This window comes from Entelurus aequoreus, linkage group LG07, assembly GCF_033978785.1.
Source record: "Entelurus aequoreus isolate RoL-2023_Sb linkage group LG07, RoL_Eaeq_v1.1, whole genome shotgun sequence".
Classification (NCBI taxonomy): domain Eukaryota; kingdom Metazoa; phylum Chordata; class Actinopteri; order Syngnathiformes; family Syngnathidae; genus Entelurus; species Entelurus aequoreus.
Window position 1 is genome coordinate 15,343,190 of NC_084737.1, and position 24,866 is coordinate 15,368,055.

Consider the following 24,866-nt stretch of genomic DNA (forward strand, 5'->3'; position numbering starts at 1 on the left):
GTTAAACGGCAAGCCCAAAGAGGAGGAGAAGAAGAATGCTTGCGTAAATTGCGTAAACTATCCTTAATGCTGAAACGTCTGTTGTCAGAATTTCAGCATTAATAAATTATACATAACAGCTGATACAATGGACTCCTACTATAATGAAAGTAAGTCATTGATTTCCAGAATATGTGTAATTTATTAATGCTGAAAGTCTGACAACTGACGTTTCAACATTAAGGATAGTTTACGCCATTTACGCAAGCGTTCTTCTTCTCCTCCTCCTTGGGCTTGCCGTTTAACCATCAAACAAACGCCATGGGAACATCGCCCCCTGGAGTTACAAATTCTGATGGGTAACAGATTTCGGTACAACACCGGTCCCAGGCGCCCTGTCGGAAACTGATTTTTTATTTCTTTGTTTTTATAAAACACAAATAAAACCACTGCCTATGTCCAAACATAGGAGTATTTTTTTACTCACTTTCTGTCTTTTCCACGACATTAACGTTCTCTTCGCGTCCACTTTTAATGACGTCATGACGGAGCTTCCCGCGACTTTTGAGACAACCAATAGCGAGCCTCCTTCCCGAGACGCGGTTCATGTCACTTTGCAGTCATGGACGTCGAGATGATGGAGGTTCCCACCGAGAAAACAGCCACAGAAGGCGGACTCAAGCCGAGTCCGGAGGCCGGGGAGAGCTCCGGCACCAAGGGCTCCGGTTCCTACGAGCTTCCCTGGGTGGAGAAGTACAGGCCGCTGAAGCTGAACGAGATTGTGGGCAACGAAGACACTGTTAGCCGCCTGGAGGTGTTTGCCAGGGAGGGAAACGTCCCAAATATCATCATAGCAGGTTAGCGTGGACTAATAACTCGTTCGCTTTTGATACTTTTTTTTGTTTCAAAAAGTTATGTCATCCCAAAGTTAATAGAAGAGTACAAACGTGTTTGTATATCGTGGTTATCAAACTTGTCCCCCCAAGTACCACCATTATGCCCAACATGAAAACACAGTAGCGTACTAGGCCTAAGTATTCATTAAAAAATAGGGCAGATGTTTTATTAACAATTATCTTTCATATTTTAGGTCATTGTACCATTACACATTGACACAGTTCGAACACTTTGTTTTCATCTTTAATTATAAATAAATGATTAATGGGTTATACTTGTATAGCGCTTTTCTACCTTCAAGGTACTCAAAGCGCTTTGACAGTATTTCCACATTCACCCATTCACACACACATTCACACACTGATGGCGGGAGCTGCCATGCAAGGCGCTAACCAGCAGCCATCAGGAGCAAGGGTGAAGTGTCTTGCCAAAGGACACAACGGACGTGACTAGGATGGTAGAAGGTGGGGATTGAACCCCAGTAACCAGCAAGCCTCCGATTGCTGGCACGGCCACTCTACCAACTTTGCCACGCCGCCCCTAATTAAGTGATTCTTTGGCATACTACTAGATGGATTGATTGATTGAAACTGTTATTAGTAGATTGCACAGTAAAGTACATATTCCGTACAATTGACCACTAAATGGTAACACCCAAATAAGTTTCAACTTGTTTAAGTCGGGGTCCACTACCAGTGGTACACTTACTATCATTTGAGCAGTGGCGGGCCGTGCGTTTCCCACATAGGCCTTCAGTGATGTCCGACTTCAATGATTACCTCTCTAAATACCATAACTTATGTCCCCACATGACCATCGCTGGAGAAATACTATGCAGAAACACATTTACACACTACTGGGCATTGAATCACCCCCAACAGTGTACAAAACAGGTTATTTCCTGGCGAATTTAAAAATCAATAATCCCACATCGGCAATTAAAACCTATCTTATGTGGTACTGTCAAAATTAAATTGCAAAAAAAAAACATATTAAACGTGAAAAAATAAAATATCTGAACTCCGTCTTCTTCCGCTTATCCGAGGTCCGGTGGCGGGGGCAGCAGCCTAAGCAGGGAAGCCCAGACTTTCCTCTCCCCAGCCATTTCGTCCAGCTCCTCCCGGAGGATCCCGAGGCGTTTCCAGGCCAGCCGGGAGACATAGTCTTCCCAACGTGTCCTGGGTCTTCCCTGTGGCCTCCTACCGGTCGGACGTGCCCGAAACACCTCCCTAGGGAGGCGTTCGGGTGGCGTCCTGACCAGATGCCTGAACCACCTCATCTGGCTCCTCTCCATGTGGAGGAGCAGCAGCTTTACTTTGAGCTCCTCCCGGATGACAGAGCTTCTCACCTTATCTCTAAGGGAGAGCCCCGCCACCCGACGGAGGAAATGTGGTGGAAGGTCTGAATCTTAAACAGCAACAAAAGTGAATTTAGTACAAAAGTTTTATTTACCCATAATGAAATGGTACAAGGTTGGATTGAATTGTCGTGCACACAGACAGTTTTCCCCGGGAGCCCCCTCAGCATGCAATGAAGAAAAAAGCTTCAGACTTGGTCTGACTTAGTCATTTTATGTGTTTTCCTCGTGCGTCAAGGTCCCGTTGTTTTGGACCTGTTTATTCTGCAACCTCCTTGAATCCTTTAGCCATAACAAGCAATCAAAACATTTTGCACAATGGTCAGACCGACCATATATTCAACTTCAACCCACATATGCTCCTTCGATGGTACATAATAGAAAAAAGAGAAACGAGCAGACATTCCACTACTTTCTTAATGCTTTTCTATCTCGCCCTCTTTCCGGACTTTGACAGACACCAAATATGGTACAATAGGTCAGAAATTCCACCACATAAACTCATTTTGGCCGCTTGTACCCGTGATCTTATCCTTTCGGTCATAAACCAAAGCTCACGACCATAGGTGAGGATGGGAACGTAGATCGACCGGTAAATTGAGAGCTTTGCCTTCCGGCTCAGCTCCTTCTTCACCACAACGGATCGATACAGCGTCCGCATTACTGAAGACGGCGCACCGATCCGCCTGTCGATCTCACCATCCACTCTTCCCTCACTCGTGAACAAGACTCCGAGGTACTTGAACTCCTCCACTTGGGGCAGGGTCTCCTCCCCAACCCGGAGATGGCACTCCACCCTTTTCCGGGCGAGAACCATGGACTCTGACTTGGAGGTGCTGATTCTCTATATATCTGAACTCACAATCTGTAAAACCCAATAGAGCTTCCGGGGTTGGCTGACATTGTCTCACAAGATGTAATTTCTCTTTAAAAATATCCATCCATCTATTTTGTAAATGGTAAATGGGTTATACTTGTATAGCGCTTTTCTACCTTCAAGGTACTCAAAGTGCTTCGACACTATTTCCACATTCACACACTGATGGCAGGAGCTGCCATGCAAGGCGCTAACTCCACACAGAAAGATCCCGAGCCCAGGATTGAACCCAGGAACTTTGTATTGTGAGGCACATACACTAACCCCTGTGCCATCCTTCTTGAAAATGGCCTTGCAAATATATGTGTTGTCTTGTTAGACTTAGACAAACTTTAATGATCCACAAGGGAAATTCAACACAGTAGCTCAGTCTAGTCCAGTCTAGTCATAAAAGATGCTGACGAGGCGTGTTGGCTGACTTCTTAAAGTTTACTCCACAAGGTGCTCATCAAAAACATCCCGCTGCCGGCATGGCTAAACGCGGTCTACTGCGCATGCTCTGCACTACTGTGTCATGCTGGGTAATGGAGTTCTTGTGTGCTCATAACATCATTATATATCTGCCTTAGGCCATCTAGAAGGCCTTACTGACAACAACTCGTGATCTGATTGGCTATCGCAACTATCTGTCAACTGTATGTGCCTGTTAACTTACAGTGCATTGTTAATTGTGAAGGCTTTGAGCAGATTTGGTACAGCATGGCAACATAAGCTTGCAGAATTCTGATTGGATAAACACTCTATAACCCAAAAACAACAGTGCTGGAAGGAGCATAATATGACATGAAGAGAATATGAATACTTTTAGATATTTGGGGAAAGTAAGTAAAAAATTACTTTCATCTTTAACTCTAAAGGCTTAGTGGCCACATGCGTGGACAGCACCTTTTAGCTCTTATTTCCAAAATTGTGTACACTACTGAATTGGGGTCCTATGTCCTATATGGACACTTATACTGCTATCTGGTGGTGTCAGAAGAGTATAACATACAATGGAATTTGGGGAAAAAAGTGTAAAAAAAAATGTGCATGTCACTACACTTGCAGTACACGTTTGTGTACTTATGGACTAAGTACATCATATTAAAGGCCTACTGAAAGCCACTACTACCGACCACGCAGTCTGATAGTTTATATATCAATGATGAAATCTTAACATTGCAACACATGCCAATACGGCCGGGTTAACTTATAAAGTGCAATTTTAAATTTCCCGCTAAACTTCCGGTTCGAAACGCCTCTGAGGGTTGACGTATGCGCGTGACGTCAATCATTGAAACGGAAGTATTCGGACACCATTGAAGTCAATACGAAATAGCTCTGTTTTCATCTCATTATTCCACAGTATTCTGGACATCTGTGTTGGTGAATCTGTTGCAATTTGTTCATTGCATTATGGAGAAAGAAGCTGAGCAAGCAAAGAAGAAAGTTGTCGTTGCGAAGTGTCTATTTTGCGAGGGAAGTCAGCAACAACACGTACACAGCCGGCGCTTCTTTGTTTACATTCCCGAAAGATGCAGTCAAGATGGAAGAACTCGGACAACAGAGACTCTTACCAGGAGGACTTTCATTTGGATACACAGTTGCGATAACGTGAGTACAAAGCTGCGCTTCCAAACATTTGATCGCTTGCTATAACTAGCTCGAGCTAGTAGCTAGCATTAGGATTAATTTGTGGCATATTAAATATAAGCCTGGTTGTGTCGTGGCTAATAGAGTATATATATGTCTTGTGTTTATTTATTGTTGTAGTCATTCCCAGCTGAATATCAGGTCCCACCCGCGCGCTTCCAAACATTTGATTGCTTGCCCGTACGTGCGTGTCATGTACGTAACTTTGATTAAATATATAAGCTTTATGAACCTTGGGTTAGGTGAACGGTTGTTTGGGCTGAGTGAGTGTGTGTGTTATACAGGTGTTTGAATTGTATTGGCGGGTTGTATATACGGGATCCCGTCCATATTACCCGCTCGAGCTATAACTAGCTCGAGCTAGGAGCTAGCATAACAAACACCTAGGTGTTTTTATGCGGGATTAATTTGTGGCATATTAAATATAAGCCTGGTTGTGTTGTGGCTAATAGAGTATATATACAGTGGGGCAAAAAAGTATTTAGTCAGCCACCCATTGACAATCAATGGGTGGCTGACTAAATACTTTTTTGCCCCACTGTATGTCTTGTGTTTATTTACTGTTGTAGTCATTCCCAGCTGAATATCAGGTCCCACCCGCGCGCTTCCAAACATTTGATTGCTTGCCAGTACGTGCGTGTCATGTACGTAACTTTGGTTAAATATATAAGCTTTATGAACCTTGGGTTAGGCGAACGGTTGTTTGGGCTGAGTGAGTGTGTGTGTTGTGCAGGTGTTTGAATTGTATTGGCGGGTTATATATACAGGATCCCGTCCATATTACCCGCTCGAGCTATAACTAGCTCGAGCTAGTAGCTAGGAGCTAGCATAACAAACACCTAGGTGTTTTTATGCAGGATTAATTTGTGGCATATTAAATATAAGCCTGGTTGTGTTGTGGCTAATAGAGTATATATATGTCTTGTGTTTATTTACTGTTGTAGTCATTTCCAGCTGAATATCAGGTCACCCCCGGCTCTCACAGCATCTTCCACTCCCCACTAGTCCTTCACTTGCACTTTCCTCATTTAAAAATATTTCATCCTCGCTCAAATTAATGGGGAAATCGTCGCTTTCTCGGTCCGAATCTCTCTCACTTCATGCGGCCATCATTGTAAACAATAGGGAACTTTGCGTGTATGTTCAACTGACTACGTCACGCTACTTCCGGTAGGGGCAAGCCTTTTTTTATCAGATACCAAAAGTTGCGATCTTTATCGTCGTTGTTCTATACTAAATCCTTTCAGCAAAAATATGGCAATATCGCGAAATGATCAAGTATGACACATAGAATAGATCTGCTATCCCCGTTTAAATAAAAAAATTTCATTTCAGTAGGCCTTTAAAAGATGATTTTTAGTTTTTATTCTAATTAGGGTCCAATAAGCCCAAATAGCAAAGAGAAATAAAAAGAAGCATGTAAACAAACAGCTTGGGCCTTAAGAGGTTAATTATGATTATGATTTCTGGTTATGTTAGGCCAGCAGAGAAGGCCTTGCTGGCCCAGACGGCACACCACTGCATTTGAGAATTACTGTACTATATGACCCAAACAAGTCTCCCCTGTGGCCCAGGTCCCCCCGGAACCGGAAAGACCACCAGCATCCTATGTTTGGCTCGAGCGCTGCTGGGGGCTTCCATGAAGGACGCCGTGCTGGAGCTCAACGCCTCAAACGAGAGGTGAGCAAAGATACAGTTTTTTATCTATATTTATTTTTGGTCAGTCCAGGGTGCAACCTTGCTTTTATGGCGTCTGCAGAGGAATCGACGTGGTGAGGAACAAGATCAAGATGTTTGCTCAGCAGAAAGTCACGCTGCCCAAAGGGCGACACAAGGTCATCATCCTGGATGAAGCAGACAGGTATGCTGATTTTAAAAAAAATAGAGGATGTGGCATTAATTAGGAGAGGCAGTTATTTGTAGGCCTGGGCTAATAATTGTGCAGGATGATACAGGTGGAACTAAAAATATTTGAATATCGTGTAAAAATCCATTCATGTAAGCAATTCAACTTCAAATGTGATATAAAGTCATTACATGCAAAGTGACATATGTCAACCTTTTTTTGGTACAATTTGGATTATAATTTTTTAGTTATTAAAAACCCAAAATGTTCTGAATTTTTTAATTGGGGTTTTCATAAACTGGAAGCCATAACCATCAGAACCGTATCAAAATCTTGAAATATCTTGAGTTGCATGTTATGAGCCTATGTCATATATTACTTTCACCTTCTAAATCTAATTGCTGGATTAAACAAACATTTGCACGATATTCACGTTTTTTGGGCAGGTGTTGTCCTACAAAATTTTGCAGACAAACAATATTGTCACTATTATTTTAAGACCAATGTAATAACCATTATATATGATAATAATAATTCAAGTATTCCTTTAAAATGCATTAAAAGTACCGTATTTTTTTGGACACCGGATTTAAAGGCGCACTGCCAATGAGCGGGTTTATTCAGGTATTTTTTCATACAAAAGGCGCACCGGATTATAAGGTGCATTAAAGGGGTCATATAATGATTTTTTTTCTAAATGTAAAATACTTCCTTGTGGTTTACATAACATGTAATGGTGGTTCTTTGGTCAAAACGTTTTACAGATCATCTTCAAGTCGCTTTCTGACAGTCTCTTCAGGATGCGCCGTTTTGTGGGCGGTCTTATTTACGTGTCTCACCTTCGACAGCGTCTTCTCCCCGTCATCTTTGTTGTAGCGGTGTAGCGTGCAAGGACGGGAGTGGAAGAAGTGTCAAAAGATGGAGCTAACTGTTTTAATGACATTCAGACTTTACTTCAATCAACAACGGAGCAGCATCTCCTCATCCGTGGCTCACTAGTGCAACGACGCTGGAAATGTGTCCCGTGAAAAACCGTCCAACCGGAACTCTCTAATAACTAAAGTTCCTTGGGTGAATAATGTAAACTCACTAGACCGGTATGTTTTAGTGCTTTCATGGCTAGTTTACTGACAGATATAAGTAAGAACTTTACACTACTTTATATTAGAAATGGCAACAGCGGAGGATGAATGTCTCATAACAAGAAGATAGAGAAAAAGAAGAAGCTTATCGACTACGGCGTCGGTACGGACTACAAAGGCGGACGCACACACATTTTCAGGACTTATGCAGATCCCAAATACAAATCAGCAGGTACCAGAAGGTAAGAAAAGTTGGTTTTGCATAATATTGCAAAACAAAACGGCAGATATGTCTTACCTTATACACACACTATAATAATACTCCTATGTTGAAGCACAGTACAATCCATCAGGCGGTGTGGCTTCATAGCTTACCAAAGTCTTACTGAAACATTTTGATAGATTTTTGAGCGCCGTGTGCAATGTGCTATATTTTCAATTGAACATATAAAATGTTGGTGTTTATTTCAGTCATATTGCAGTCTACACATATCTCTTATGTGTGACTGCCATCTACTGGTCACACTTATCATTTAACCATGTACCAAAAAAATAGCTTCAAGGTCGGTATCCACAAACAGAATTATTCTGTACTTTAGGCGCATGTGGTTATAAGGCGCACTGTCTAGTTTTGATGGGAAAAAAGGATTTTAAGTGCGCCTTATAGTCCGGAAAATACGGTAACTTACTGAATTTTTCCGACTATAAGTCGCAGTTTTTTTCATAGTTTGGCCGGGGGTGCGACTTGTACTCAGGAGCGACTTATGTGTGAAATTATTAAGACATTACCGTAAAATATCAAATAATATTATTTATCTCATTCACGTAAGAGACTAGACGTATAAGATTTCATGGGATTTAGCGATTAGGAGTGACATATTGTTTGGTAAACGTATAGCATGTTCTATATGTAATAGTTATTTGAATGACTCTTACCATAATATGTTACGTTAACATACCAGGCACGTTCTCAGTTGGTTATTTATGCCTCATATAACGTACACTTATTCAGCCTGTTGTTCACTATTCTTTATTTATTTTAAATTGCCTTTCAAATGTCTATTCTTGGTGTTGGCTTTTATCAAATAAATGTCCCCAAAAAATGTGACTTGTACTCCAGTGCGACCTATATATGTTTTTTTACTTTTTTATTATGCATTTTCGGCAGGTGCGACTTATACTCCGAAAAATACGGTACATCTTCTCAAATGTTACGTCTGCTTATTTCCCCTCCACAACGTTTGTGGTTGTCTTTACTGAGTAGTAGTACTGACAAGCTCCGCCCCTTTAAGTACCCTTCCAGAGAGTGTGGTAGCTCGACAAATGGTGCCAAAAAGGTGGTGAGGCTCTGCAGTTTTGGCAAACGCCAGTGTTTGAATAGAGGACCGACCAGTGCTGCTTGTAAAGTCGCGTGTCCTCCTCCCCTCCAGCATGACGGACGGAGCTCAGCAGGCGCTCCGGAGGATCATGGAAATCTACTCCAAGACGACCCGCTTCGCCCTGGCCTGCAACGCCTCGGACAAGATCATCGAGCCCATCCAGTCGCGCTGTGCCGTGCTGCGCTACTCCAAGCTGACGGACGGCCAGATCCTGGCCCGGCTGCAGGACGTGGTGGAGAAGGAGCGTCTGTCCGTGTCGGACGACGGCCTGGAGGCCATCATCTTCACGGCGCAGGGGGACATGCGACAGGTGAGGACTGTCGCCATTAGGGTCACCGGGCTGGAGCCTATCCCAGCTGACCACAAACATTCACGCCTATGGTAGAAGGGCTGGACAATTAACCAAACTTCCAGTCCCATTTTGCTTTCTCGTGATCGTAAAAATGTTATAATGGGGGAAAAAAACAATCAGTGGGCCAAGCAGCATGCGTGCAAATTCCTGAGCTTGTAACGTGTGAGTCAACGTTTGAGTGAAAACAAGAGCATGTCTACTAGGGCTGGGCGACATGGCCTTTTATTTATATCTCGATATTTTTGGGCCGTGTCACGATACACGATATATATCTGGATATTTTGCCTTAGCCTTGAATGAACACTTGATGCATATAATCACAGCAGTATGATGATTCTATGTGTCTACATTAAAACATTCTTCTTCATACTGCATTAATGTATGCTCATTTTAAACTTTCATGCAGAGAGGGAAATCACAACTAAGTCAATTTACCAAAAGTGTATTTATTAAACAGTTATTAAGCAGTGGCACAAACATTCATGTCATTTCCAAACAGATAGTACAAGATTGTCAGAGACATTTTAAAATTATTAGTGCACTTTTGTGCATGATGTCACCAAGATGACATATCAAAACAACATTAAATTAAAGTGTACTTTTTGTACAGAACACCACTACAATAGTTTAAAACAAATAAAGTGCACTTTTGTGCATGATGTCACACAAGATATTTCAAGAACTGCCAAATAAAAATGAGCTGCATAATAGGAAATCAAATAGTGTATGTCCTTCACTATGTGGTAGGTTCCTGCGGACGTTATCTCTTTCTGTTGTTGATTTTTTTTTTCATACGGTGTTGATCTGGAAATAGTTGCCTCGGCATTTTGTGGGTGTGGCACCGAACGGAGATGTTGACAAGCGGAGTTTCAAGCACTCTTCATTCTCTAGCGGGTGACTTTTCAAACGATGCTACACATTAGCAGTGGTGCTACTTTTTGTAGCAACGCTTTTGCCGCATACTTGTTCAACATATTCCCGCTTGAAGCCAAACCACCGCCAGACGATGGACCCCCTGCTGTTCCTCCATTTGTTACCAGATTCGCACCTTCTCTCTCTCGTATTACCACTCGCACCACACTGTTAGCATCACAGCTAACGTTACCATGTCGCTACCTGTCTGCTCCGTGGGAGCGTGTGACGTATACAAGAAGGTGCGCTTGGTTTATGTCTCTGTGAGAAGGAGAGACAAGAAAGAGTGGGAAGAGTCTGTAGTGTAATGCCCGCAGCTAAAAGCAACTGTGTGAGAACGTATACTCGAATATCACGATATAGTCATTTCCTATATATGTATATATATGGTATATCGATATATCAATGTCTACCAGAAGTTTGGGATCTCACCATGGTTGCTATTTTGATTTGGCAAAGCGCCAGTATGCCTGATCAATAATCACTGAACTCAACAAAATAAATAGGGCCATAAACTGCCAAGATACCTGTGGCGGTGGGGGCGTGGCTATGGGCGTGGTCACAATGACATCATCAAGTAATTTGCATAATTTACTACAATGATATGATTTTCTCTAAAAAGGCTCAAAAAATGTATACTTACTAATTAATAATAACACTTTTGTTTTAAACGTCCATCCATCCATTGTACAATATAATTACAACACTTTATGTACATATTTATATACAGATTTGAACAATAAGTTATTCACTGAAATATTTTTATTAATTGTGGTTCTTACAAAAAATATATCTTATAAAAATATAAAAGCTAAAATGTCTCTTAAAGCTCTGCCCCTTTAATTAGTGCATATTAAATAATTTAACTTTAGCCTACTACTACAACCATATTATTTACCAGCAACATAAAGTGAAACAGAGGCAGAGGTGTCCTGCCACAGTCAGTAACAAATAAACAGAAAACAGTAGTGGTGGTAGATAGACACAGAGCTTCATCAAACATCTGATCCACAGAACAAAGAGCTCCAAAAATCTTGATCCTACACTTCTCTTTTGTAAAGTAAATCTGAACAGCCGATATGGGCATCTACATCAACTATATGATTTGCCTGGGAAGCTGGACAGGACAAAAAAATTTTTAAAAATTTGTGGTGGCCTTAATTCTTTCGTGGCGGGCCGCAACAAATAAATGAATGTGTGGGAAACACTGCCATGTTAGCGTAACCGTGGAAATTGCCAATTAAACGGAAACCACTGTTAAAAGCAGAATATCACGAAAATTGACATACATGTGAGTGAAATGTTGTCATTGTGAGAAGGAACATTTGTTTAGGAAAATAATAATAATAATAATACCTGGGATTTATATAGCGCTTTTCTAAGTACCCAAAGTCACTTTACATGTTAAAAACCCATCATTCATTCACACCTGGTGGTGGTAAGCTACTTTGTCCGGTAGCGCTAACTCATCCCCGAAACACGTCCTGAACTAAACCATGTCGAGACGGCCGCTTGAAACAGCAACTAAGATACAACGATAAAGCTAGCAAGAACAATGCACAAAAATCCCAGCACATATCATCTGCTTGTGATGTTGTGAACGACATCATTGATGTAAGATCATAGTACAAACAGGACAGCAGTCATACTTGAGATTTTTTTTTTTAACAGCCTTCTAACTCGTCACGCTTCGAACAGCAGCACCTTCCCCTTCACAATATTAGCACTGTGTTGCAAAAAAGTACCTTACACAAGCATTCTTTACATGAAGAAGGCTTTAAAACATTTTCAACATCTTCATTTGGGGCGGTATAGCTCGGTTGGTAGAGCGGCCGTGCCAGCAACTTGAGGGTTCCAGGTTCGATCCCCGCTTCCGCCATCCTAGTCACTGCCGTTGTGTCCTTGGGCAAGACACTTTACCCACTTGCTCCCAGTGCCACCCACACTGGTTTAAATGTAACTTAGATATTGGGTTTCACTATGTAAAAGTGCTTTGAGTCACTAGAGAAAAGCGCTATATAAATATAATTCACACACACACATTCTGTACTTAAAGCACTTATTGATACATTTATAAAAATATGCATTGACTTAAAACATTGGTCAAAATACTCCAAAGATGTATTGCACCAATAAATGTGATGATTTATGCACTTTATTACATTTTATTTATGACACAAAAAGCACACTGTGGTGGTAAAATACGTCTATATGGTAAAAAAAAATGGAACCGAATGGAAAAACAGAATATTGTTTTATTATATTGCTATTGTTACTATTTTTTTAAACGTGTTTGTTACTAATTTATATCCGTTATTCTTTTGAACATACTTGCCAACCTTGAGACCTCCGAATTCGGTAGACAGGGGGGGGGGGGGGGGGTTGGGTGGTAGCGGGGGTGTATGTTGTAGCGTCCCGGAGGAGTTAGTGCTGCAAGGGGTTCTGGGTATTTGTTCTGTTGTGTTTATGTTGTGTTACGGTGCGGATGTTCTCCCGAAATGTGTTTGTCATTCTTGTTTGGTGTGGGTTCACAGTGTGGCGCATATTTGTAACAGTGTTAAAGTTGTTTATACGGACACCCTCAGAGTGTGACCTGTATGGCTGTTGATCAAGTATGCGTTGCATTCACTCATGTGTGTAAAAGCCGCATATATCATGTGACTGGGCCGCCAAGCTGTTTGTAAGGAGGAAAAGTGGACATGACGACAGGTTGTAGAGGACGCTAAAGGCAGTGCCCCCAATATTGTTGTCTGGGTGGAAATCGGGAGAAATTCGGGAGGATGGTTGCCCCGGGAGATTTTCGGGAGGGTTACTGAAATTCGGGAGTCTCCCGGGAAAATCGGAAGGGTTGGCAAGTATGCTTTGGAATGACATTTAAAGTTGAGCTTAGTTGGTAAAAAAAATGAATGAATAATCTTGATATCAATCAAAATAATCTTGATTATTATTTCCGCCGTAGTGGTCCAGCCCTAACCTGTGGACAATTAAAGTTCGTAGTTAAGAGACAGACGTGCAAACATCCACACCACCTCGCTGCCATTTTTCCACTTCCTGTTTGTGCGAGCGCAGGCTCTCAACAACTTGCAGTCCACCAACTCGGGCTTCGGCTACGTCAACAGCGAGAACGTGTTCAAGGTGTGCGACGAGCCGCACCCGCTGCTGGTGAAAGGCATGCTGGGACACTGCGTGGACGGCAACGTGGACGAGGCGTACCGGGTGGTGGAGCAGCTGTGGGCGCTGGGCTACTCGCCGGTGGACATCATCGGGAACATCTTCAGGGTGTGCAAGACCTTCCAGATGGCCGAGTACCTCAAGCTGGAGTTCATCAAGGTGAGGGCTTGTTGTCGTGCTGTCGCCATGGTGACTGATCTTGTGCCCCCCTTCCCCGCAGGAGATCGGGTACACGCACATGCGCATCACGGAAGGCGTAAACTCGCTACTGCAGATGGCGGGACTGGTGGCTCGACTCTGCAGTAAGACCACGCCCCCTGCGGCCTGCTGACCTCACTCCAGGTGCTTGTAATCAATCCTTTAGTTGTTCTGTTTCGGAGGACAGGCTTGATTTGCCTTTCAAAATACAAATAATATGATCCATGCTAATAAATCTGCTGCTATGCTTCACATAACAAGCCTTTATTTCAGTACAAAGGAACATCCAGCAAGTACAAATCTCAAATGTCGAAATGTTGCTTTACACATGGGAAGAGAGAAGAACTGGCTTTAAAGCCCTCAGTCCACTAAACTTGTGTGGCTTTTCAGAAAAAACTGCTTCAATACTCCACTAGGGGGCAGCATCATGCCGCAATACACAAAAACATTGAAGGATCCTGGCGTCACTCTGCTACTTTTTTCTACTGGAAATATGCTTAAAGCTATCTAATGGAGGAGGAAATGTGCTAAACCAGGGGTGTCCAAAGTGTGGCCTGGGAGCCATTTGTGGCCAGCGGCACATTTGAAAAAAAATACTATGGGGGGGACAAAAAAAAAAAGAGTAAACCAATGAAATCTAATGAGAAAAAGTTGCAATCCTGACTAATAACACAAAGCAGCCATGCAAGCTGTTTTTTTTTTCTTTAAAACTTGTCATTGCTCAAAAGTAATTAATCAAAATCAATTACTTCACAGCAAATATTCCACTTTGAAGTATTTTATGAGGAAAATATTGCGTATTTGCTATATATATATATATATATATATATATATATATATATATGTGTGTTTGACAAAAAAGGCATAAAAAAATGAATAGATGGGGGGAAAAATGTATGGCTTGTAAAATAAAAACGAATGGATGGAGATGGCTTGTTTTGAACTCTTTTGAACTGAAACTGTCATTGTGAGAGAAAAAACTATTTAAAATCAATGCGATGACTTGACATATCTAAGGCTCCAATTGCTTCACATCAAATATTTCACTTTGAAAATGTCTTTGGGGAAAATATTGCACATTGTTTTTACCATAAACAGGATTTTGACGAAAAGCACTTAAAACATTTTTTTAAAATTACTTTATAATGACTGATAGACCTGAGGTTTATCTAAAGACTTAAGTGTTGAATAAAATAAATAAATAATATAGCTTAACATTTTTTGTGACAGATTCTTTCAAACTGGAGGGGACTTCTAGAGGTTAAAAAATACAAAATCTATATATTGTATTAGATTTGACAAAGACATATATCAAAATGGCCCTCAGTGGGAAGAGTTTGGACACCCCTGTGCCAAACTATCTGAACAAAATCAACAATCTCTTTCTGTTGGAGGGAACAAAGCAAATTGGTGTGAAATTAAACGACTAGTACATTCATTGTATCTTTACAATAGGCCGAGGGCCAGTTAAAAATGGCCCTTAGGTGACATTGCTGCCATAATATAAATACATTTCACAGCTGGCCCAACTGTCATACAAATATGTGCAGAAGTATTTAAGAGTTTTCATCTTTATAGTCCACCACAATAGATGTGAAATACTGAAAATGACTATTCAGAAGTCCCATTCATGGCTGCAACTGACGTTATATTTCAATCAAAAGTCTGCACTTCAATCACCCGCAGGTTTAGTGCCAGCCCATTGTTGTGTATAAAGACCACTACAATAAAAACATGTGAGCTGCTGGTTACGATGGTGAACTACGCTCACGCACTAGACTGCAACCACTGGACTGTTTGTCACTCCACACGCAGCATGCTGGCCATAGAGAACACTTCAACGGGAGGGAAACACACTTATAGCCATGCTAGCAGCACCTCACAGACACCTTTCAGACAGGAAGTAGGGGTTTTCAACAAAAAGGTTGAGGTTCACTACTCAGATCAAGATTGGTTCCGTAAATGTAACATCATTGTTTTCTTAAATGTAACAAAATTGTTTTCTTAAATGTAACATGATTGGTTCCGTAAATGTAACAAAATTGTTTTCTTAAATGTAACATAATTGGTTCCGTAAATGTAACATAATTGTTTTCATAACAATTAATTGGTTCCGTAAATGTAACTTAATTGGATCCGTAAATGTAACAATTGTCTTCATAAATGTAACATCATTGGTTTCGTAAATATAACAATTGGTTCCGTAAGTGTAACATAATGGTAACTGAATTGGTTCCATAAATGTAACATGAATTGGTTCCTGAAATGTAACATAATGGGTTCCTTAAATGTAACATAATGGGTTCCTTAAATGTAACATAATGGGTTCCTTAAATGTAACATAATTGGTTCCGTAAATGTAACAAATGTTTCCATAAATGTAACATATGTTTCCATAAATGTAACACAATTGGTTCTGTAAATGTAACACAATTGGTTCCGTAAATGTAACATAATTGTTTTCATAAATGTAACATTGGATTCGTAAATATAACAATTGGTTCCGTAAATGTAACTTAATTGGTTCCATAAATGTAACATAATGGGTTCCATAAATGTAACATGATTGTTTTCTTAAATGTAACATAATTGGAACTGTAAATGTAACATTGTTTTCGTAAATGTAACATAATTGTTTTCGTAAATGTAACTTTTCTTAAATGTAACAATTGGTTCTGTAAATGTAACATAATTGTTTTCATAAATGTAACAACATTGGATTCGTAAATATAACAATTGGTTCCATAAATGTAACTTAATTGGTTCCCTAAATGTAACATAATGGGTTCCGTAAGTGTAACATAAATGATAACTTAATTGGTTCCCTAAATGTAACATAATGGGTTCCGCAAGTGTAACATAAATGATAACTGAATTGGTTCCATATATGTAACATAATTGTTTTCTTAAATGTAACATAATTGGATCCGTAAATGTAACATAATTGTTTTCGTAAATGTAACTTAATTGGTTTCGTAAATATAACAATTGGTTCCGTAAATGTAACTTGTTTTCTTAAATGTAACATAATTGGTTCCGTAAATGTAACATTATTGTTTTCTTAAATGTAACATAATTGGATCCGTAAATGTAACATAATTGTTTTCGGAAATGTAACATATTTGTTTCGTAAATGTAACTTGTTTTCTTAAATGTAACATAATTGGTTCCGTAAATTTAACTTACTTGGTTTCGTAAATATAACAATTGGTTCCGTACATGTAACTTAATTGGTTCCGTAAATGTAACAAATGTAACAAAGTTTTCATAAATGGAACATAATTGGATCGGTAAATGTAACATAATGGGTTCCGTAAGTGTAACATAATTGGTTCCATAGAAGTAACATAGATGAAGCATGCAACTACGACAACACAGCCAATCAAGAAGGTTCTAGCGGTAAAAAGAGCAGAGCTGCTAAAACAGTCCACTGAATCATAAATACAACACCTCATATGAACGCCATCTACAGCATCACCACGGCAACCGCAGGGCTGGAGGGAGGGAGGGAGGGAGGAAGTGAATGCAACACACCAACAACGCCTTCCTTAGCGCGCCAAAATGGCCGCCCTCGCCTCGACCTCATTTGGGCGAACTCGCTCGGCTACAGTGCGAGGGACGCTAAACGGCGGCTAAAACTGCACTCGGGAAGAGAGAGAAAGGATGCAGTCCTCCGCCGTCGTCGTCTCCGAGGCCCGCCGGGAAAGGGGCGGGGTTAGGGGCGAGTGGGCGGCGCGCTCTCCGGGGGCGTGTTGATGGAACCGCGGCTCCGGACGCCATCGCCCGAGCCGACGCTTGAGGCCGAGTGAGTCCTGGAGCGGACCAGGCGGGTCATACCGGCCGTGGGCACTAGAGGGCGACAGACATCAACATGGATGATGATCATATTCAAATGTACTTCCTCGTAACAGTCAACATGTTTGCCAGTGGCCTTTTCTGTCATTCACATTCCTTTTTTCAACAAGCACGCACACCTTTGTCTTTTTTATGCATTCTAACTGGGGAAATAACTTTAGCAAAAGCCCGCTAAGAATGGAGCCAATGGGAGCGCTTTAAAACATCTAAACACCTCCATCATACTTTTATATACACGCTGTAAGTATCTATTATATATAGTAACACTCATTAGAACACCTCATATTGACCTATTTTACTCATTGGAAGCATCCAACATCGTATTAATCTCACGACGCATCAGTGTTCACTTTTCCCTTCAACAACACCACTAATAATCACTAGGTATGTCCGATAATGGCTTTTTGCCGATATTGTCCAACTCTTAATTACAGATACCGATATCAACCGATACCGATATATACAGTCATGGAATTAACACATTATTATGCCTAATTTGGACAACCAGGAATGGTGAAGATAAGGTCCTTTTTAAAAAAAATCATAAAATAAAATAAGATAAATAAATTAAAAGCATTTTCTTGAATAAAAAACAAAGTAAAACAATATAAAAACAGTTGCATAGAAACTAGTAATTAATGAAAATGAGTAAAATTAACTGTTAAAGGTTAGTACTATTAGTGGACCAGCAGCACGCACAATCATGTGTGCTTACGGACTGTATCCCTTGCAGACTGTATTGATATATAATGTAGGAACCAGAATATTAATAACAGAAAGAAACAACCCTTTCGTGTGAATGGGGGAGGGAGGTTTTTTTTTGGGTTGGTGCACTAATTGTAAGTGTATCTTGTTTTTTTTTATGTTGATTTAATAAAAATAAATACATTTTAAAAAATGATACCGATAATTAAAAAAAAAACGATACCGATAATTTACGATATTACATTTTAATGCATTTATCGACATCTCTACTAATCACGGCAGACTTCATGAGAGACAACAAAGACCACCGTATTTTTCGGAGTATAAGTCTCACCGGCCGAAAATGCATAAAGAAGGAAAAAACATATATAAGTCGCACTAGAGTATAAATCACATTTTTTGGGGTAATTTATTTGATAAAAGCCAACACCAAGAATAGACATTTGAAAGGCAATTTAAAATAAATAAAGAATAGTGAACAACAGGCTGAATAAGTGTACGTTATATGAGGCATAAATAACCAACTGAGAACGTGCCTGGTATGTTAACGTAACATATTATGGTAAGAGTCATTCAAATAACTATAACATATAGAACATGCTATACGTTTACCAAACAATCTGTCACTCCTAATCGCTAAATCCCATGAAATCTTATACGTCTAGTCTCTTACGTGAATGAGCTAAATAATATTATTTGATATTTTACACTAATGTGTTAATAATTCACACATAAGTCGCTCCTGAGTATAAGTCGCACCCCTGGCCAAACTATGGAAAAAAACTGCGACTTATAGTCCGAAAAATACGGTACTTTGGGACAAATGATGATCCAGAAACTTCTATTTTTGAGCCTGGATGATCTCCATGTTTTACCAGCTGAGTGATAAACAGAAGCAGCTTTAGTCAAACACCAAGCATCATGTAGCGGTATTGCTAAGTGCTAAGCAAGATTACATAATAAAACAACCACTTACTGTACAAGGTCTGCTCTCACTGGTATAACGACTGATGGAATGTTAATATCTTCCCGTTTAGATAAATAATTAATTATAATCCTCACACAGGTTAAAAAGTAGCATATTTCCATGTCTTTCTCGACATCTCCTGGTCTTAGTTTGATGTCAAAGTTGATCGACTTCTAGGTTTATGTCCACAACCTTCTACTATCCAGGTGAGAGCCACGATTTATAATCTACAATTAACTTCTGCCAACTCGGGGGTAATTCAGCATAAGCTAGTTAGCTTTGTGTAAAAACGGCGCTGCTAAAAGTAGTTCCTCAGCGTTAGCGCTTATAAAACCAATATTGCTAATAAGTGGTTAATATTCAGGTCAAAACATGTAAATGCTGAGTGTTGCTGGCGCTTTTTGGATGGTTATTTAGAGAACAGAGTACTCCCACTAGCTGCATCGTTAGCCACCTCCCACTTGCCGTATTTTACGACTTAGAATGCAATTGTTTTCATAAATGTAACATAATTGGTTCCGTAAATATAAGAATTGGATCTGTAAATGTAACTTAATTGGATCCGCTAATTTAACATAATTAGTTCTGTAAATGTAACTTAGTTGGATCTGCAGATGTAACATAATTAGTTCTGTAAATGTAACTTAATAGGATCTGCAAATGTAACATAATTAGTTCTGTAAATGTAACTTAATTGGTTTCTTAAATGTAACTTAATTGGTTCCGTAAATGTAACTTAAATAGTTCTGTAAATGTAACTTAATTGGTTCCGTAAATGTAACAATTGGTCTCATAAATGTAACTTAATTGGATCCGCTAATTTAACATAATTAGTCCTGTAAATGTAACTTAGGTGGATCTGCAGATGTAACATAATTAGTTCTGTAAATGTAACTTAATTGGATCCGCAAATGTAACATAATTAGTTCTGTAAATGTAACTTAATTGGTTTCTTAAATGTAACTTAATTTGTTCCGTAAATGTAACTTAATTGGATCCGCAAATGTAACATAATTAGTTCTGTAAATGTAACTTAATTGGTTTCTTAAATGTAACTTAATTGGTTCCGTAAATGTAACTTAATTGGATCCGCAAATGTAACATAATTAGTTCTGTAAATGTAACTTAATTGGTTTCTTAAATGGTTCCGCAAACGTAACTTAAATAGTTCTGTAAATGTAACTTAATTGGTTCCGTAAATGTAACAATTGGTCTCATAAATGTAACTTGATTGGATCTGCAAATGTAACATAATTAGTTCCGTAAATGTAACTTAATTGGTTCCGTAAATGTAACAATTGCTCTCATAAATGTAACTTAATTGGATCCGCAAGTGTAACATAATTAGTTCTGTAAATGTAACTTAATTTGTTCCGTAAATGTAACTTAATTGGTTCCGTTGAGATAGCAATTGTTTTCATAAATGTAACATAATTGGTCTTGTAAATGTAACAATTGATTCCGTATATGTAAAATAATGCATTCCGTAAATGTAACTTAATTGGATCCGCAAATGTAACATAATTAGTTCTGTAAATGTAACTTAATTGGTTTCTTAAATGGTTCCGCAAACGTAACTTAAATAGTTCTGTAAATGTAACTTAATTGGTTCCGTAAATGTAACAATTGGTCTCATAAATGTAACTTGATTGGATCTGCAAATGTAACATAATTAGTTCCGTAAATGTAACTTAATTGGTTCCGTAAATGTAACAATTGCTCTCATAAATGTAACTTAATTGGATCCGCAAGTGTAACATAATTAGTTCTGTAAATGTAACTTAATTTGTTCCGTAAATGTAACTTAATTGGTTCCGTTGAGATAGCAATTGTTTTCATAAATGTAACATAATTGGTCTTGTAAATGTAACAATTGATTCCGTATATGTAAAATAATGCATTCCGTAAATGTAACTTAATTGGATCCGCAAATGTAACATAATTAGTTCTGTAAATGTATCTTAATTGGTTCCGTAAATGTAACTTAATTGGATCCGTAAATGTAACTTAATTGGTTCCGTAATTTAAAAAAACGTGTGCTTGATTCATGTGTGGATATTGAATAATAAGACAAACAGTAAAATAGGTGTTATAACAAATGTATTCAGATAAACTTGATTTATAAGATTTGGGAACTTATTTTTTGGGCGATTTTCGGAACAGGTTTTCTGCAGGAGTAGGTTTGGGTCCCTTGGATCCCTTCTTCTGGTGGGAGTCAAGTACGGCTATCAAAAACTGTATTTTGCTGGCCTGACAACTTGTGTCAAAGTGATTGCATTAAAGTAAATAGTGGCTGTTAAAGGCCTCCACCCAAGAAGCAGGGTGCCAAATAGTGGTACCTTCCACAAAATCATAGCTAAGGGTGTGCTTGGTGGGAGTGGGCGGGGTCACATCATGCACACACTCACAGATGGGGGCGGGGGGGGCAGGTGGTTTATTACAAGATGAGGGACTGGAAAGTATTTACAAGAACACACACACACACACACACACACACACACACGGCAAGTTGCAAAGAAATACTCACTGTAGCCCATCCCCTGCACAAAATACTTGAAGGCCTCCGCCAGTTTTCCAGGCTAAACACAGAAATAAACACAATTAAAAAAGTATCGATCAGGAAATGTACTAAAGAAAGAAATAATAAGCAGCAGGAGAAGAAGGAGCTGACCTGCACCACTTGTGGAAGACCGCCACAGTCCGCCATCTAGAGGAGAGGCAGAGAATTACACCACAAGGAGTACACAGTAGAGACCACTTTCAAACTTCTTTTAGCTCAGGGCTCACATTGAGGAAAATGTTTTCTAATCAGATTGGTGAAATGTTGGCATGATAACTTCAATATAAAGACAACTTCAGATTGTTTGCTTTGTTTCACTTTGGGCAAAAATAGAAGGATCACATTGTGAAAATGTAGAAATAATCCTCTTGACAAAACACTTCGAGTAAATTGAAAATTCTGAGGGGAAAAAGTTAAGTTAAAGTACCAATGATTGTCACACACACACACACTAGGTGTGGTGAAATTTGTCCTCTGCATTTGACCCATCACCCTTGTTCACCCCCTGGGAGGTGAGGGGAGCAGTGAGCAGCAGCAGTGCCATACCCGGGAACCATTTTTGGTGATGGTAAAAATGGTGCAGTTTTAAAAACACAGACTTGGACTTTGTGCAGCTACTGAGCCATGATTCAACTTTAAGTCACAGCCTTTCTGCGGTTGAACAAAATACTAAATGGAGAATAAATAACATCTGCTAGGCCATCCGTTTTTGTTAGGAATTTTTAACAATTTTCCTTTTTTTTTTTGGTTTGATAATAAACGGAAAATGGATCGTTATCCATTATCTGAATTTATTCATGTGTTTGAAAATTGAAAATGGGAAATAAAAAAGCGAGTGGAGAACTCTTCTCTATCGCCCGTTTGGACTTGTGGGTAGAATGTGACTGTGAGTGACCCGGGACAACCACAGAAGAAGAACATTTGCCTGCTCGATAGAGAACCAATAAAATGTCTCACTTTCCATGTCTGTGGACAATACAAAAATAGAAAGGAACTCTGGACCACAAGAAAATAGTTTTGACGACACTGACACAGTTCACTGTCTTCTTCTTCTGGTGGTGGTGTTGTTGTTGTCCCGGCTCACTCACACACCAGGAGACGGACAAGAGACACAATCTACCCACAAGTCCAAACCAATTGAACGGGTAATAGAAAAGAGTTTTCCACTCCTTAATTAAATTCCCATTTTCGATTTTCAAGAACATTAATAAATTCCGATAATGGAATGAGCCGTTTTTTAGTATCAAACCAAAAAAACTTTATTTTTTATGTTTAAATAATTTTCCTATTCCAAACAAAAGACAGATGACCACTGAAGTTTATTCAAGAGGTCCGTGTACCTTCCGTTCATTCTATTTCACATTCTAAAACACAAATCAAAAAACTAAATCAGGGCCGTTTTTCGATTATTATTATATATGGCAGGTTAAAAAAAAAAAAAGAGAGGAGCCTCTGGTCAGGATGCCACCCGAACGCCTCCCTAGGGAGGTGTTTAGGGCACGTCTGACTGGTAGGAGGCCACGTGGAATACCCAGGACACGTTGGGAAGACTATGTCTCCCGGGAGGAGCTGGACGAAGTGGCTGGGGAGAGGGAAGTCTGGGCTTCCCTGCCTCGGATAAGCGGAAGAAGATGGATGGAGATAAAAAAAAAGTGTTGATTTTCATTAAAATATTGCCATAAAATTTGATTTTGTGCAGTTTTCCTTTTACGGATTTTTATTTTTCCAGATAAACACAAACATTGAATATATCCATCCATTTTCTACCGCTTGTCCCGTTTGGGGTCGCAGGGGGTGCTGTCATGTTCATCCAAAATGCAAATGTGTGTTTATCTGTGTGATGACAAATTGAACCGGAAGCAGTATTTCAGGTCCATGTACCTTCCGTTCATTCTATTTCCAATTTTTAAATGCAAATCAAAAAACGAATTTCCGGTCTCTTTTTCTCTTTTCATTCCTGAAACAAAAGTTGGACAACTATTTCATGAGACTGCTGAACAAAGGTGTTTGCGTTATGCTAAAAACATGCTAAAGGAAAAGCTAAAATACTGCTTCCGGTTCAATTTGCATTTAGGATCAACATGAATTGGATGTTTGTGTTTATCTGGAAAAATTAAAATCCATAGAAGGAAAACGGCACAAAATCAAATTTGATGGCAATATTTCAATGAAAATCAACACTTTTGTTTGTTTTCAAATCTGCCATGTATAATAAAAATGGAAAAACCGCCCTAATTTTGTTTCTTGATTTGTGTTTCAGAATTGGAAATAGAATGAACAGAAGGTACCCAAGAAGATTAACTTACACTCTGCCTCCACTTTTCTCTGCTTGACACACATTTTGGGGCAATGAGTGCACGATGAGGCATGAAATGCAGAGAATAATTTTGCCACTCCGCCCTGAGATGGGTAGGTTGTGAGTTCAACCCCCGGCCGAGTCATACCAAAGACTATAAAAATGGGAGCCATTACCTCCCTGCTTGGCACTCCGCATCAAGGGTTGGAATTGGGACTTAAATCGCCAAAAATGATTACCGGGCACGGCCACTGCTGCTGCTCACTGCTCCCCTCACCTCCCAGGGGGGACAATCATTGGTACTTAACTTAACTAATGTAGAGGATGTCATTGTATGTTTCATTTATGTTGAGGGGGAGGAGCCGTGTGTAGCTTGCTTGGCCCCGCCTACAAGTTTGCTATTATGACACCCAGTGGACTTATTTGGAACAGCATGTTGGCCGTATGTTTGACACCCCTGCTTTAAGCGTTTACTTTGCAAAAACAACCTGAACTAGCAGAGAACTTGACCCCGACTCCCAATAAAAAAGGTTCCCAAGTCCAGACAGCCCTTAAATGTAATCACTTCTTCCTGGTCTTTTTTTCTGCAAAGTAAATGAACATCAACCCATAACTTTGACTTATTACGGTGGAATCAGTCATAGATTGTCTTTGTCTCTGTGAGTGGAGGCGGGGCCGCCAGCACGCTCACACAAATTTAAAAACGTAAGGCAACAGAATTAGATCAGTTATTCCTCATTCACTTTGGACAAAGTTCCCTGATAATCCGCCACCTAACTTTTTGACTAACCAACCTGCCGG

The 24,866-nt window shown here is 39.7% G+C and overlaps 2 protein-coding genes across 3 annotated transcripts in view; one reads left to right on the forward strand and one right to left on the reverse strand.

The window, feature by feature from the left end:
• Nucleotides 1–402: 402 nt before the first annotated feature.
• rfc2 (replication factor C (activator 1) 2) lies at nt 403–24,830 on the forward strand. Of its 2 annotated transcripts, XM_062052681.1 has the most exons (7): nt 403–836; nt 6,317–6,422; nt 6,502–6,603; nt 9,101–9,359; nt 13,383–13,643; nt 13,705–13,826; nt 24,030–24,830. In XM_062052681.1, the coding sequence occupies exons 1-6, from the start codon at nt 602–604 to the stop codon at nt 13,813–13,815; spliced, it is 1,074 nt and encodes a 357-aa protein (XP_061908665.1). In that variant the 5' UTR covers nt 403–601; the 3' UTR covers nt 13,816–13,826; nt 24,030–24,830. The 2 variants fall into 2 exon arrangements, with proteins under 2 accessions (XP_061908665.1, XP_061908664.1); XM_062052680.1 differs by lacking the exon at nt 24,030–24,830 and having other exon boundaries at nt 404–836; nt 13,705–13,942.
• The window catches only part of LOC133653433 (protein NDRG3-like), a 52,650-nt gene continuing 41,714 nt past the window's right edge, over nt 13,931–24,866 (reverse strand). The window contains exons 14-16 of the mRNA XM_062052678.1: nt 21,881–21,916; nt 21,737–21,788; nt 13,931–17,531 (exon numbers count right to left, since the gene is read on the reverse strand). Coding sequence (XP_061908662.1) covers nt 17,398–17,531; nt 21,737–21,788; nt 21,881–21,916 — 222 coding nt within the window. The 3' untranslated portion in view covers nt 13,931–17,397. The remainder of the gene's footprint in view (nt 17,532–21,736; nt 21,789–21,880; nt 21,917–24,866) is intronic.

Excerpts from the sequence above, each read along its gene's own strand:
- rfc2 (XM_062052681.1), top strand. The coding sequence starts at position 602 with ATGGACGTCGAGATGATGGAGGTTCCCACCGAGAAAACAGCCACAGAA. Across the intron at positions 6,604-9,100 it reads ATCCTGGATGAAGCAGACAG|CATGACGGACGGAGCTCAGC; the intron begins GTATGCTGATTT and ends CCTCCCCTCCAG. Across the intron at positions 9,360-13,382 it reads CGCAGGGGGACATGCGACAG|GCTCTCAACAACTTGCAGTC; the intron begins GTGAGGACTGTC and ends GTGCGAGCGCAG.